At 44.5% G+C, this 13,172-nt stretch overlaps 1 protein-coding gene across 6 annotated transcripts in view; it reads right to left on the bottom strand.

The window, feature by feature from the left end:
- Positions 1–10,918, bottom strand: part of ptprt (protein tyrosine phosphatase receptor type T) — a 183,457-nt gene extending 172,539 nt beyond the window's left edge. For all 6 annotated transcript variants that reach the window (XM_030375803.1, XM_030375802.1, XM_030375801.1 and 3 more), the window contains exon 1: positions 10,511–10,918. In XM_030375803.1, coding sequence (XP_030231663.1) covers positions 10,511–10,604 — 94 coding nt within the window. In that variant the 5' untranslated portion in view covers positions 10,605–10,918. The remainder of the gene's footprint in view (positions 1–10,510) is intronic.
- Positions 10,919–13,172: the final 2,254 nt, after the last annotated feature.

Below are 13,172 nucleotides of genomic sequence, written 5' to 3' on the forward strand. Positions count from 1 at the left end.
GACGGGAGGCAGTTCATAGTTATCCCAGTGTGTACAATGTGTGCTCAGTCACATGGCTGTGTGTGTGTGTGTGTGTGTGTGTGTGTGTGTGTGTGTGTGTGTGTGTGTGTGTGTGTGTGTGTGTGTGTGTGTGTGTGTGTGTGTGTGTGTGTGTGTGTGTGTGTGTGTGTGTGTGTGTGGAAGAAAGAGAGGGAGGAAGAGGATGGGAGTGATCAAGTGGCAAAGGCAGAGCGGTAAGGATCAAGAAAAGGACACCAAGAGACAATGAGAGATCGAGAAACAGGAGAGTACAACAGAAAGAGAGAATGAAAGAGAGGAGAGAGATATAGATGAAGAGCAGAGAGATAAAGTGTGAGGTAGAAGAGAGCAGTATATGTGATAGTTTTCCTATGCGAGAATGGTAAAACATGCAGTAAAGCACGCTTTATATAGAGCCTCGTGTGTCTGTTATTCTGCTTCAGAAAAATAAAGTTGTTTTGTATTTTATACCCCATTTAAAATGCTTAGAGATTGATGATCAACTTAACTTAACTTCTTATGACGCAATAAAACATCTTCAGCTGAGAGCTGGGGTGACTTGCAGCGCTGCTAGCCCAGGCGCTAATGTTTTCTCCACAGGAAACCGATGAAAGGCCGGCTCATTGCTAACCGCTAACGGTTTGGGCGGCTGCGTGCAACTGACTGGAAGTTTAACAAGACCTCGAGAGGCCGATTACCATCCAAGTTCTCGCTCGTGAAAACAACACACACAGCCAGGCCCACACACCCGCACGCACACGCACACACATTTGACTTTCAGTCATGATTCAGACCCAGAAGAAACAACAGAGTGGCCCACACCCCCACTGGAGGAAGTGGAGGGAGGATGCTGCCTGCTCAGCCTCAGGGTGGCTTGTTTCATCTGCCCTGCGGATCCCCAACTGGGCGGGGTTAGCCGGAGGACCATGATGAAGAGACGGCCACAGAGTCTAACATTATGTTAAAGTAAGGATAGGCGTGTATTAAAGAGTCTCTCTCCAAATGTGGGTCTCTAGTTGTGTTTTCACTTGCACACACACACACACACACACACACACACACACACACACACACACACACACACACACACACACACACACACACACACACACACACACACACACACACACACACACACACACACACACAACAAAGTCCTTTGATGGTTAGGTGCCGTGTTCTGTTCAAGTTAATTTCAAATTTGTATTATTTTTTCATTTTTCTTTGCAGACAGTACGTTTTTCTGTGTGAATGGGATTTCTTACTCTACCTATCAAGTGTGTGTGTCTTTTCTCGCGAAAAGTCACACACACAGACAATCACACACAGACACACACAAACACACACACACACACACGACGGTCTCTCTGCGGAAAAGGGGAAGTTCATTAGGGTGACTGCAGCTAATACACTTTAATACCTCACACTACACTTCAACACTAATCCTCTCCCTCTCCCTATCTTCTCTCTCTCTCTCTCTCTCTCCTCACACCAAACACCCTCACATCTTCTCCTCTCCCCTCAGCCTCTCTCCCCTCTATAATCCTCACTACTTTCATCTGAATGCGACTCTCCCCCTCCCCCTCTTCCTCCCCCTTCTCCTCCTGCTGCTCCTCCACCTCTTTCTCCTCCTCCTCCCATCCTCAACACCTTCGGGGTTGTTGTGTTTTTGCGACGGAGCCTAAGCATATGATTGTTAATTTATTGTTACTTTTAAATATATTAGACACCTTTCCTACCAATGTATTTTTGATTATTGTTTGTATTGCAACTCCATATTCTCGTGTCACCCCCCAGCTAAATGGGAACAAATCAATCACTACCAAAGACATTAATATTCATATCCATAATATTTCACAGAGAGTATGATGAGTCTGTCCTCTCCATATCGTATCCTCACCTCTACTAAATCTGTTTTCTTCTCACTCCTCCCTGCCCCTCTCCCTCTCCCTAGCCTTTGCCTCTCTCTCTCTCTCTCTCTCTCTCTCTCTCTCTCTCTCTCTCTCTCTCTCTCTCTCTCTCTCTCTCTCTCTCTCTCTCTCTCTCTCTCTCTCTCTCTCTCTCTCTCTCTCTCTCTCTCTCTCTCTCTCTCTCTCACCCTCCTTCCCTCCTCTCTCTCTTTATCTAAAGCTCCTTCAGCTCACTCGCTTCCTCTAATCTTCAGAGCGGTGGCGCGAGACTTATATCCCACACACAGACACACACACACACACACACACACACACACACACACACACACACATACACACACACACACACACAGGTGGGGCTGTCTGGATGTGTGTGGGGATGTCAGTCACGTCTGCCCGGTCTTTAGCCGTCAGTCCTGAGTGACAGCAGCTCTGGTCCATAAACAACCTCCGAGTGACTTCAAACACTCGACAATATGGAGCATGGGAAAACCAGGCCGTGTGTGTGTGTGTGTGTGTGTGTGTGTGTGTGTGTGTGTGTGTGTGTGTGCAAACATATATAAGACAGCAATATGAACAGAAACAACTGGAAATACACACAGCCTAAGTTTCGAGGGTCGGAGCAGAGGGACTGACTACTTTGAAATGATATGGTTCCGTTTTTTGTTTTCAGTCAACTGGCAAAACATTCCGTGCAAACATTTTTAATTCAATGTCTTGACGGGATACAGTGTTTACATCATCATGTCCCTTTTAGAATAAGTCTGCAACATAGCAAAATTTGTGTGAATGAGTGTGTGAATGGATTTGCAGCTCTGTTTTCTGCAGCTCCGTGTGTGTTTGTGTGTGTCTATGTGGTTTCTAATGTGCAATTAAATTATTCTCGTCTCCCTAATTGATATGATAAGCAATATTATGACGGCAGCGCGTGTATCCATGACCGCCTAGCAACACACACACACACACACACTAACACACACAGACACACAAACAAACACACATCCCTGATACAGAGTGTAACACCCACAAAATATTACACAGTATGACAGACAATAGACCCCTTTAGTTCTCTCCTGTGTCTTTGTCTGTGTCTTAGTTGAGAAACAGTAAGGTATTGCAACATATGACGAATAAAATAAATCATTTTCTCAACCCCCCCCCCCCCCCCTCATCTGCATTCTCTCACCTACATCATCTCTCTCTCTTTGTCTGCCAAGCTTATCTCCAACTTCCTCTTCTATTGCCTCCTCTCCTCTCTCCCCATCTTTTCTGTCTCCATCTCTCCTCTCTCCCCCCTTCTCTCTCTATCTCCATCTTCTCCCTCTCTACCCCTCTTCTCTCTCCCTTACCCCTCTTTATGCTTTGTCCCTCGCCCTGTTTTCTTTCTCTCCCTCGGCCTCGTTTCTCCCTCTCCGCCTTTTCTCTCACTCTCCTTCTCCCAATCGTCTCTTCTTCTCCCTCTTTTCTCACTCCCTCTCCCTCTATTCGATCTCCCTGTCCCTATATTTGACCTCATTCCTCTCCCTCTTTTCTCCCTCCTCCCTCTCCACTCCCTCCCATCCCTCTTTTCTATCTCTCCCTCTCCCTCTCCATATACTCCCCCTCCTCCCTCTCCCTCTTTTCTCTCCCTCCCTCTTTTCTCTCTCCCTCTTTTCTCTCTCTCTCTCTCTCTCCCTCTCTCTCTCCCTATGTTCTCCCTCCTCCCTCTCGCTCTTGCAACAAGTTGTATTACATATGGATTCATTGGCCCCAGCCGTGGTTCTGCTTGGTTAGAGTCTCCTTCATTCATCACTGGAATTATTTAAATTAGTGACAGAGGAAGTGTTCATCGGGCCGAGGACCACACACCATACATGTTCACACAAACAAGACACACGCACACAAATCACTTCAATCTCCACATACACACATTAGTTACTTTTCTTGTTCTGTTTCTAGTTGTCATGTTTTCTGTGTTGAATGCCTGAACCAGGATGCTACTTCATGGTTAAGGCATGCAATAAAAGGGTGAAAAAAAGGTGAGAACATTGCATAGATAGAGAACCCCTGCCACAACAAGGGGAGTTGTGGAATGAAATCAAATGTTACTTTTAAATATATTTGTAAATGCCTGAAAACTAATTCCACAGCCATTGGGGGGCTAATAAAACCTATTAGGATCGCAAAATAACTGTTTCGGTAGAAATGTTTGTTTTCATATTTGCTTCACCAACTCCTGTCTCTAATTAGCAATGAGCTTCATCAAAACCCCTCATTTGGAAAACAACTAACTAACGTCTTACAAGAGAACAGCTACATGAATTGTTTTGAGGCCCATATATATAAATAAAATATGGTGTCCAAGGTTATCATTAGTATCAACATTATTATTTCTAAAGGAGTTATTTAGGCTATTTGAACCATGGTAAATAATACTAGGCCTACTATAGTGCACAGGTTTGGATGGAGTGGGGTCCTGCCTCAATAGTATTCATTTTAAAATATATCTGTATTTGGCCTAATGTTTCATTTTTTAACTCCCCTCTGTCCAACATTCATAATCTCCCATTTAAAATAAACAGTAGTATTTTCAGAAGGATGACTAACTCTAATCAAATCGGGAGGAATATTGGTATTATGGCATTCAATCACATAAGACGCTATCCTTGTCTGCTTATTAAAAAATAATCCCTTATGTGCAGGCTCTTTGTTCTTGCTGGGCATGAGGTACAAGGTTAACAAATAAATCCAATCAAATACCAAACAATCTCAAACCCGAGCATTTCATAGATATTTTGCTATTGGAAAAGTCTCTGTTGTTGGTATATCGATTGACCAATGGAGGAGAAAAACACTGAGTGGATTTCAAGGCTTCACATTTAGTTTACTCAGAGAACAAGTGGCACAGGATTCAGAGATGGGCTCTAAAATACATTGTTTACTCAGAAAACAAGTGGAACAGGATTCAAACATGGGATCTAAAATACGTCTGAACAGATTTGCGAGACGAGATGAAAGTAACGCACTAATTATCCCACCTAATACAAATACAAATTGCCATTACAGCATTAGTAAGTCAAACAAGTGCCATTACTAATTGACTCGAGTCATAGATTGCAAAAAACAATGACATCAGCCACCCCTTAAATGGAATCGCTCAGTGGGCGCAGCCGAGGTGAGCCGACACCTTTATTATTATCTTTCTATCAGCCAATCAGGATTAGGCATTCATCAGGAATATCTGCCTGGCAACAAAGTTATTATTGGATTGGTCATGAATGGTTTGAAGAGCAGCAGAAAAAATACACTACGGTGAACACGCCTACCCAAAGATTACTTTACCAGCAGAAGACTTTTCTGATTCATGTTTTGAATCAGAAATAGGTCATTCACGAGGATCGTGCAGATCCACGTGAATGACCTATTTCTGATTCAAAACATCAGATTTCGTCGATAGCTGAAAAGTTGAAGTTTGCCTTGCTGCAATTGGTTGCACTGATCCAAGAAGGGAAATGTATATGAGCGGCATGTTTCCTTCTTCTAATTTGTTTTTTGCTCATCAATGAGATTTGACCACAATATCCTAACGCATGGATCCACAGTGACCAATATCGACGACTCCTATGAGAGCAGCACTAGCAATGCTTCGACTTTCAATCGTCTCTCCTAACTTTGAGATCAACAACCAGCCGTCCAGCCCAACCTCACTAGCAACCACTAGGTTTCAAACCCACAACCCGCTGGTTCCAAGGGTCAATGATTCATCAACCAACCGAGGCTCCGACCAGTCATAAACATAAAAATAAATGTTTGCATTAATAACAGATATAAAAATGGCTATCTGCTGGGAACATTACCAATGTTTAACCTGGTGCTGGTCCGTACTACCACCTGACACTGCTACTGGTCTACCTGTAAACAACGACAATAAAGATCTTCCAATTACTTGTGCACCAAGTAACCCTTTGGACCAGGACCGATAACACATGTAATATTATTATTATTATCGTCGATATGACGGTTGAGAGGCAAGCCACTGAACCCCGATCCTCCATAGAAACAACTTTATTAACTGCACATCTCGAGACAAACAGTGTTCAGAATGATCCCAGGAGGGTAAAGCAAGCAATGTGTCTTGTGTAAATGAGGTTTTGGCGAGGTCGCAAAAATAAAATGATGAGATTAAGGAGAAAACAAACTCATACCTTGGCAAGCTTATTTTATTTCGATTTTTGCAAACTGCTGAAAGCTCTGCAGATGCCCGCTACGCGAAAACGTTCTGATCGGTCAGTTTCCAGGCGGGCTTGCTTTATTCTGTTCCGTTGCCGTAATCAGAACTCTGATTTTCCGTCTCTATGGAGACCTCACTGGGCCCCGACTGATTGTATGTTGTGTGTCACACCAAGGGCGCCTCGTGAGTATTTAACAAGTGAATCCACACATCTTCTACGTCCTCGGACAGCAAACAACACTGTGGGCTGAATGCCTGGAACAGCCTTGTGAGAAGGGGGCTGCTTCCATTTGTTCACCCGAGTAGGGGAACAGAAAACATAAAAGCACACGTTTCAGGATCCTCACTCATTTAATCTCCTAGCCTTGCTCCCCCCCATCCATTGAGACAGAGTCTCCAACCAGCTCTCTTAGTACCTGACAATCAGCCATGGAGGTCGGGGGGGCTCTCTCTCTCACAAATACACAAACACAGTCAAACATATACACACACCAACACACACACACACATACTGAGTCAACTCAGTATGCCCTGGTATTAGTCTGACAGTTAGTCAGGCCAATAGAATAAGTGCAGGGGATTAAGGACACACACACACACACACACACACACACAGTGAGAAGAAAGCATATTAAGTAAAGGAGGACGTGAGGCTGTGTGTGTGTGTGTGTGTGTGTGTGTGTGTGTGTGTGTGTGTGTGTGTGTGTGTGTGTGTGTGTGTGTGTGTGTGTGTGTGTGTGTGTGTGTGTGTTGACAGCAAACTCTTTCTCACACACAGAAAGACCGATTTTTTTTATCTCACCTCCACTCACCCCTCTATCCGTTCTGTTCTGTTCTGAAGTACAAACAGACAGACAGACAGGCAGACAGACAGACAGGCAGTCGGACAGACAGACAGACAGACAGACAGACAGACAGACAGACAGACAGACAGACAGACAGACAGACAGACAGACAGACAGACAGACGGACAGACAGACAGACACACAGCACATCTTCTTTCTTAACCTCTACCGCATACCCCATCCTTATTCTCCCTCTCCTTCACTCTGTCTTGTCCTCCATCCCTCCTTCATTCCACCCCTACCATACCCACGCACGCACCATTGCACACACCCGATGTAATCGTATAAAAGCTGTGTAATTGAGATATTGGGGAATGTTAATTTGATCAAAGCCAAAGCCTCTTCAACGTCTTCAACAAGTCAACACACCGGGGCGATCGAGTCAAACAGAGGAGTCCTCTCTCTCTCTCCCTCTATCCCCGTCTCATCCCTCTTTCCAGTCCAATAAATCTAATTTACAAGGCCCACACACACACACACACACACACACACACACACACACACACACACACACACACACACACACACACACACACACACACACACACACACACACACACACACACATCACTTTAAAATATGCACAAGGACACACTTGCCCTCATGCCCGAAAACACACTCACACACAAACACACACACGTACTGACAGACACATACAGCTCATGCTCAGTCACCCCCTGAACATCTAACAATTAGCGGTCAGTGAGGCTCAAAGATGGAGGAGACAAGATCACAGCTGCACCACACACACACGCGCACACACATATATGTGTGTATGTATGTCTCACAAATACACACTTCCACACAAACACACTGAATCTATCTCTTCTATGCAGTAAAACTCTAGAATACACTAAGAAAGATGATTCAAACACACACATGGAGAGAAGGGATGTAGGGAGGCAAGGAGGGGGGTATGGGGGTGAAAGAGAGAGTTTCAACGGTACCAAATTAAACGCAAACATCGTGAATAATTAAAAGTCCGTCCACAGATTATTTGATCTTTCCTTGACCTTGCGTGACCGACCTCTCGGTATCACTCAGTACGTAAACAGACGTGGTTCCGGCCGTGAGGCGGCGGGGCCATCCGGCCCTCTGCGTCCCGTTTTTATACGCTCAACAGGCTCGTTTAAAACCGACTTTTTCGAAGGGATATACAACGTATTAATCACGTCACGTGTTTTATTACCTCAAATAACCTGTCTGGGGTTGACGGGTGAGCTTTTTTTTATAAATGCGTTAATATGCACATAATAAATAAAAACTACACATCCGGCAGTCATAACCCACATCGAGGGTAAGGATGTAAAATAAATTAAATAAAATGAACAACAGAGAGCCTAGGTATGCCTCTAAACGACACGGAGAAAAGGGGAAGTAGACGGATCATTTGAGAAGCATGGTCTGATGTTGTTTATCGTATCAGTATAAAATCAATTCAGTGGAGCTTAAATGTCTGAGAAACATTTTGCTAGAAACTGTCGCTTCACTCTCGTTGATCGCGGTGTCAGTCCGCCGACCTGTACGGTGGAAAACACGCCGTTCGGTAGGATGAACCAATAGCGCCACCTCACGGCCGCGGGCGGAACCGCAGGCGGAGGCGGACACCCGAGAGCCCGCGGGACCGTGATGACTTCTCTACTGTTCGCCTCTTAGTTCTTATGCCCTCTTCTTCCCCTCGTTTAAACCATCCCTCCAAGTCATAATGAATAAACAATGAAAGCACAAGGAACTCTACTCTCCAAGGCCTCAACGTAGGCTGTAAAGTCTGCAAGGTAATGTAATAGTAGGCGTGCCACAATTAGCGAACGTATTAACCTTTTATTTTATTCACCATCAGCTCGTCTGGCTCCATGGTGATTTTCAAGACATGTTTACGACAACCATAGCCCTATTTATGATGCTCTGTAGTATATATGCAAGCCCCGCGGCTGTAGTTTGTGTAAAATCTCTTAAAAAAAACCTTCACAGGTGAAACAAATGAAACATGGTAGGCATATTACAAACACACACAAACACGAAACAAACACACACACACACACACACACACACACACACACACACACACACACACACACACACACACACACACACACACACACACACACAGCTGCCAGGGAGACAGTCTGCGGGCTTCTCTCAGGGCACATTATAAATAGATATAAATATGATAAAAACACTAATGTCCAAATGTTTCCCCAATGTGATATTACGCGCAGAACATGCTGTGGTCTCCGGGCAGGAACGAGGAGGCGAGTAGGAGAGGAGCAGAGGGGGGCTATGTTAGGGGCCAGTCTTCTCTTCAAAGTGGTCTTTTCCCCGTTTTACAAGCGATGAATACCAAGCAGAAGGAGCCGTGTCTCTCCCAGCACGACACTTCCAACTTGTCCGCCTCCGTGCACGAGTCGCCCAAGAAGTGGGCAAGGAACTGATATTATCATTATGTGTTGTGATATAATCTATGTTGCACCGCAAATACTATCAGGCAATAAAAGCGGGTGCTAGTTTCCCTGGAAGATAACGAGATATGGCCCACAACGACGGGGAAAGTGATCAGATAGTCCGGAGGTCTCCACCTCGCCTGTGGTTATTTGAGGAGTTTTTTCGTCTCAGGTTTTGTGTGGGACAAAAGCGCGTTGAAGACACAGTGATTGCATTCGGACTTTAGTGCAACCATAAACCACAGATTTCACACATTGTTGCTAATGGTTTATGTGATCGTACGTTAAAGTAGCTAGGCTACTAAAGTGTTCCGTGCATCGGGGAGCAGTAACAGGTGATGTTAGTTCTGCATTTTTCTCCTTGTCCGATGCTGTTTTAAAAGCACATAAAGCATTTAAGATCTTTATCACAAACAACCGTTATGACTTAATAACATTTGGGCACACAAACACCGCCAGTTCTGCCCCAAATACCGCGCGTAACAAGAGCGCGAAGAGATCTCAATAATGTATTTATATTATGAATGAAGACCTAATAATGACTAGTATATATATATATATATATATATATATATATATATATATATATATATATATATATATATATATATATATATATATATATATATATATATACATATAGCCTTCATTTAATTTGCATGAACACAGAACGTTACAATCGTGCAAGTTGTGGGATAACCCGGCTGGGGTCGAACCAACGAGAAAGACGTTCCAAAATATTCCCTGGTCAAACCGTATTCTTTCGCTTAGACAGAACCAAAATAAAAAACCTTCGGTATCCAAGAACCGCTTAGATCAACTCCCAATACTAAGTTGATGTAGTAATTCGAGTAAAACACAGCAACATATCACCTGACAAAAAACATATTCCCTGCGTCTCCGCACTGCCCAGTGACCAAATAAATGCCATTAAATCAACCAAAAGTCATGAAGCGAATCATTCCCATCAAAGCCTTTTGTCAATACATCTCATGTCATGCATTAACACAAACATGCTGTAATCAAACAAGCCCATTCATTCAGATTCAGAACGAAACGGCCAAAAACAATATAGTAAACTCATACCTGGAAAGAATTGTCCATGCGTAAATCCCAACAGAACGGAGAGGATTAAGGCGGCGGGCAAAACGAGGAAACTGCTCCGATTATCCATCTTCATAAAAGTATTTCTTCCGCAAATGCACTCCTGTACACTACTTGGCGTTTCCCGGACCCGTCCTCCACATCACAACACCAGACCCTCGCATCGGCGGAGAAACGAAAGGTTGACCAAGAGGAAGAGGAACAAGAAGAAGATCAAGCAGAAGAACAATAAGAAGAACAAAAAGAAGAATAAAAGAGTTGAAGTTAAGTCTAACGATCCGTGATTCCGTTCCCAGTGGGAGTGTGGACGCGCTCAGAGGATCTGTGCTCTCTGCTCTCTGGTCTCTCCAAGTGTCGACGGAGAGTTGGGGAGAGCGCAGCGCACGAGACTGTGTGCCAACAGACTGCCGCCTACCGACCGACCGACCGGCGGCCGACTCTCGCGCTGTCTCGCTCTCTCCCCGGGTCCTAACGCCGGCCCCCTCCGCTATAATGGGTTTTTAGTGCTGTAGTGGAGCCCCCCTCTTATCCATTACGCGCGGTGTACAGGAGTTCTTACTGCTGGTCTCCAAAATATGGACTATGTATTTATCTATACCTACAAGAATATAATTCATGCGAGTCACTAATTTAGTTCAAAGTCGGGACAGGGTGCAGGAATGACTTGCTATATCGTTCACAAACACGCGCAAAGACACACGTGCACTGCACATCATGGATGGACACCCGGAGGAGGAGAAATCCACGCGGGTACCGCTCGGTGTGGCAGGCCTTTCTGACCAGGGGTCTGGAGAATGTGGATTCAAGTAAAAAAGGAAATCATGAGGACAAACCATTCTCCTGGTTCTTTGAAAGTACAGCGCTTCATTCATCATGATTTTTAAATTAACGCCGGAAAATAATGTGACATAAATTATTAAGTGATCAAATCGAGTATTTTTCACATTTCAACCTTTGGCAGCAGTATAGCCTATGATAAAAAAAAAAAATGCGTAGGCCTAATTGCCGTGCCTACCATCCATTTCATTTCGGTACAGTTAATTTAAGATAAACCAGTCGCGGTTTTAACTCTTTCTGATTGGACGGTTCTTGATTAACGCTGAACGGTTGTTGGCCCTCAGGCGATAAGCGGTTTCAGACGAATGTAAACGAACGGGCAGGTTACGATAGGCCTATATGACGGCTTTACCCCGCTTTAACACAGCATACCTAAAAAAAATATAGGCAACACACACACACACACACACACACACACACACACACACACACACACACACACACACACACACACACACACACACACACACACTACTAGACCCGTATAATTATCATTTGATGATCGTCTCTCCTCTGACCCCCTCCTCCCTTGTCTCGGCCCTGCTCTCCTTAGTCCCTGGCCCTCTGCTATTTGTTCCTAGCCTTCCCAGGTGTCCGGACGGCTTGTTGAATAAGAAGGTAAATTGCAGCGAGTCAGCGGGGAGAGGGAGTGACATTTAGTGTCCTCACGGCCGGTATGGACCTGCATGGCGGCAGCGCATCCTCACATCTCCTCCACCAAGAAGGACTGGGGGGGGAGGCTTGGAGACTAATGACTCTAACTGTGCGTCGTTGATAGAGTAGAAATTGTTTAAATGCTCATTCTTTGTAACTGTTCGATTCGGTTCTGAGGTATTTATTATGAGTATACAGCGGGAATACAAGTTAACATGGGTCTGCGAGAGTGGGATTTTGGGGATTGACAGCTAGGCCGGCCAATCAGAAGACACATAGAAAGTCTCATCATTCCATTGCTTTGACGCTTCGTCAAGTTGATCTGTAAAGTGCAGAGACTTTAAAAATAATCATAAAAAGGGCCCTAAAAACATCTCAAATGATTGAGGATGCTGATTCATTCATTTAGTAAATTAAAGTAATTTAAGCACACACAAAGGCAGGCACACACACACACACACACACACACACACACACACACACACACACACACACACACACACACACACACACACACACACACACACACACACACGCGCGCGCGCGCGCGCACACACGCACGCATACACAGACCTCAGCTTCTCCCACATACATGTCCATTACTTTCACGGAAGACGCACATTTAATGTAAACTGATGTAAACAACGCATACCCCCCGTGACGAGCGCTGCATTGGAGCTCACCGTGCTTTGTCTTCTCTCTCTGGCCCGCCTGCTGAGTACCGGCCGGGTACCTGTTACTGGGCCCCGGTATGGAGGCAGAGTTCTGGGCCCCTCAGGTGTCTCTCTCCTTACAGATGCAGAGGACATGAAGTCAGTGTTAATGCATCACTAGTGACTTCCGTATTATGTTGCATCCACAAAAGTTTAATGGAACTGAAAAAAAATATTCTTAATTAGTGCTTACACCAACTCAGGTGAAAATCCATATTTGTCCAGGTAGTATTTATGTTCAAATGGGCTATAAGGGCTGTAAGTTCAAGTGCGAAATAAGCTGTCAGCTAGCTTTGAAGGATTCAGAAAGCTTAGATCTCCTACTTGGAAGTTAACCAACCAATCCGTTCAAGTGTTGCGGTGATGCAGCTTTATTTTCTGAGACACTATCAATTCATTCATAACACTTATTTTACTCACTATATAATTGATTTGAAGAA

This window comes from Gadus morhua, chromosome 13, assembly GCF_902167405.1.
Source record: "Gadus morhua chromosome 13, gadMor3.0, whole genome shotgun sequence".
Classification (NCBI taxonomy): Eukaryota; Metazoa; Chordata; class Actinopteri; order Gadiformes; family Gadidae; genus Gadus; species Gadus morhua.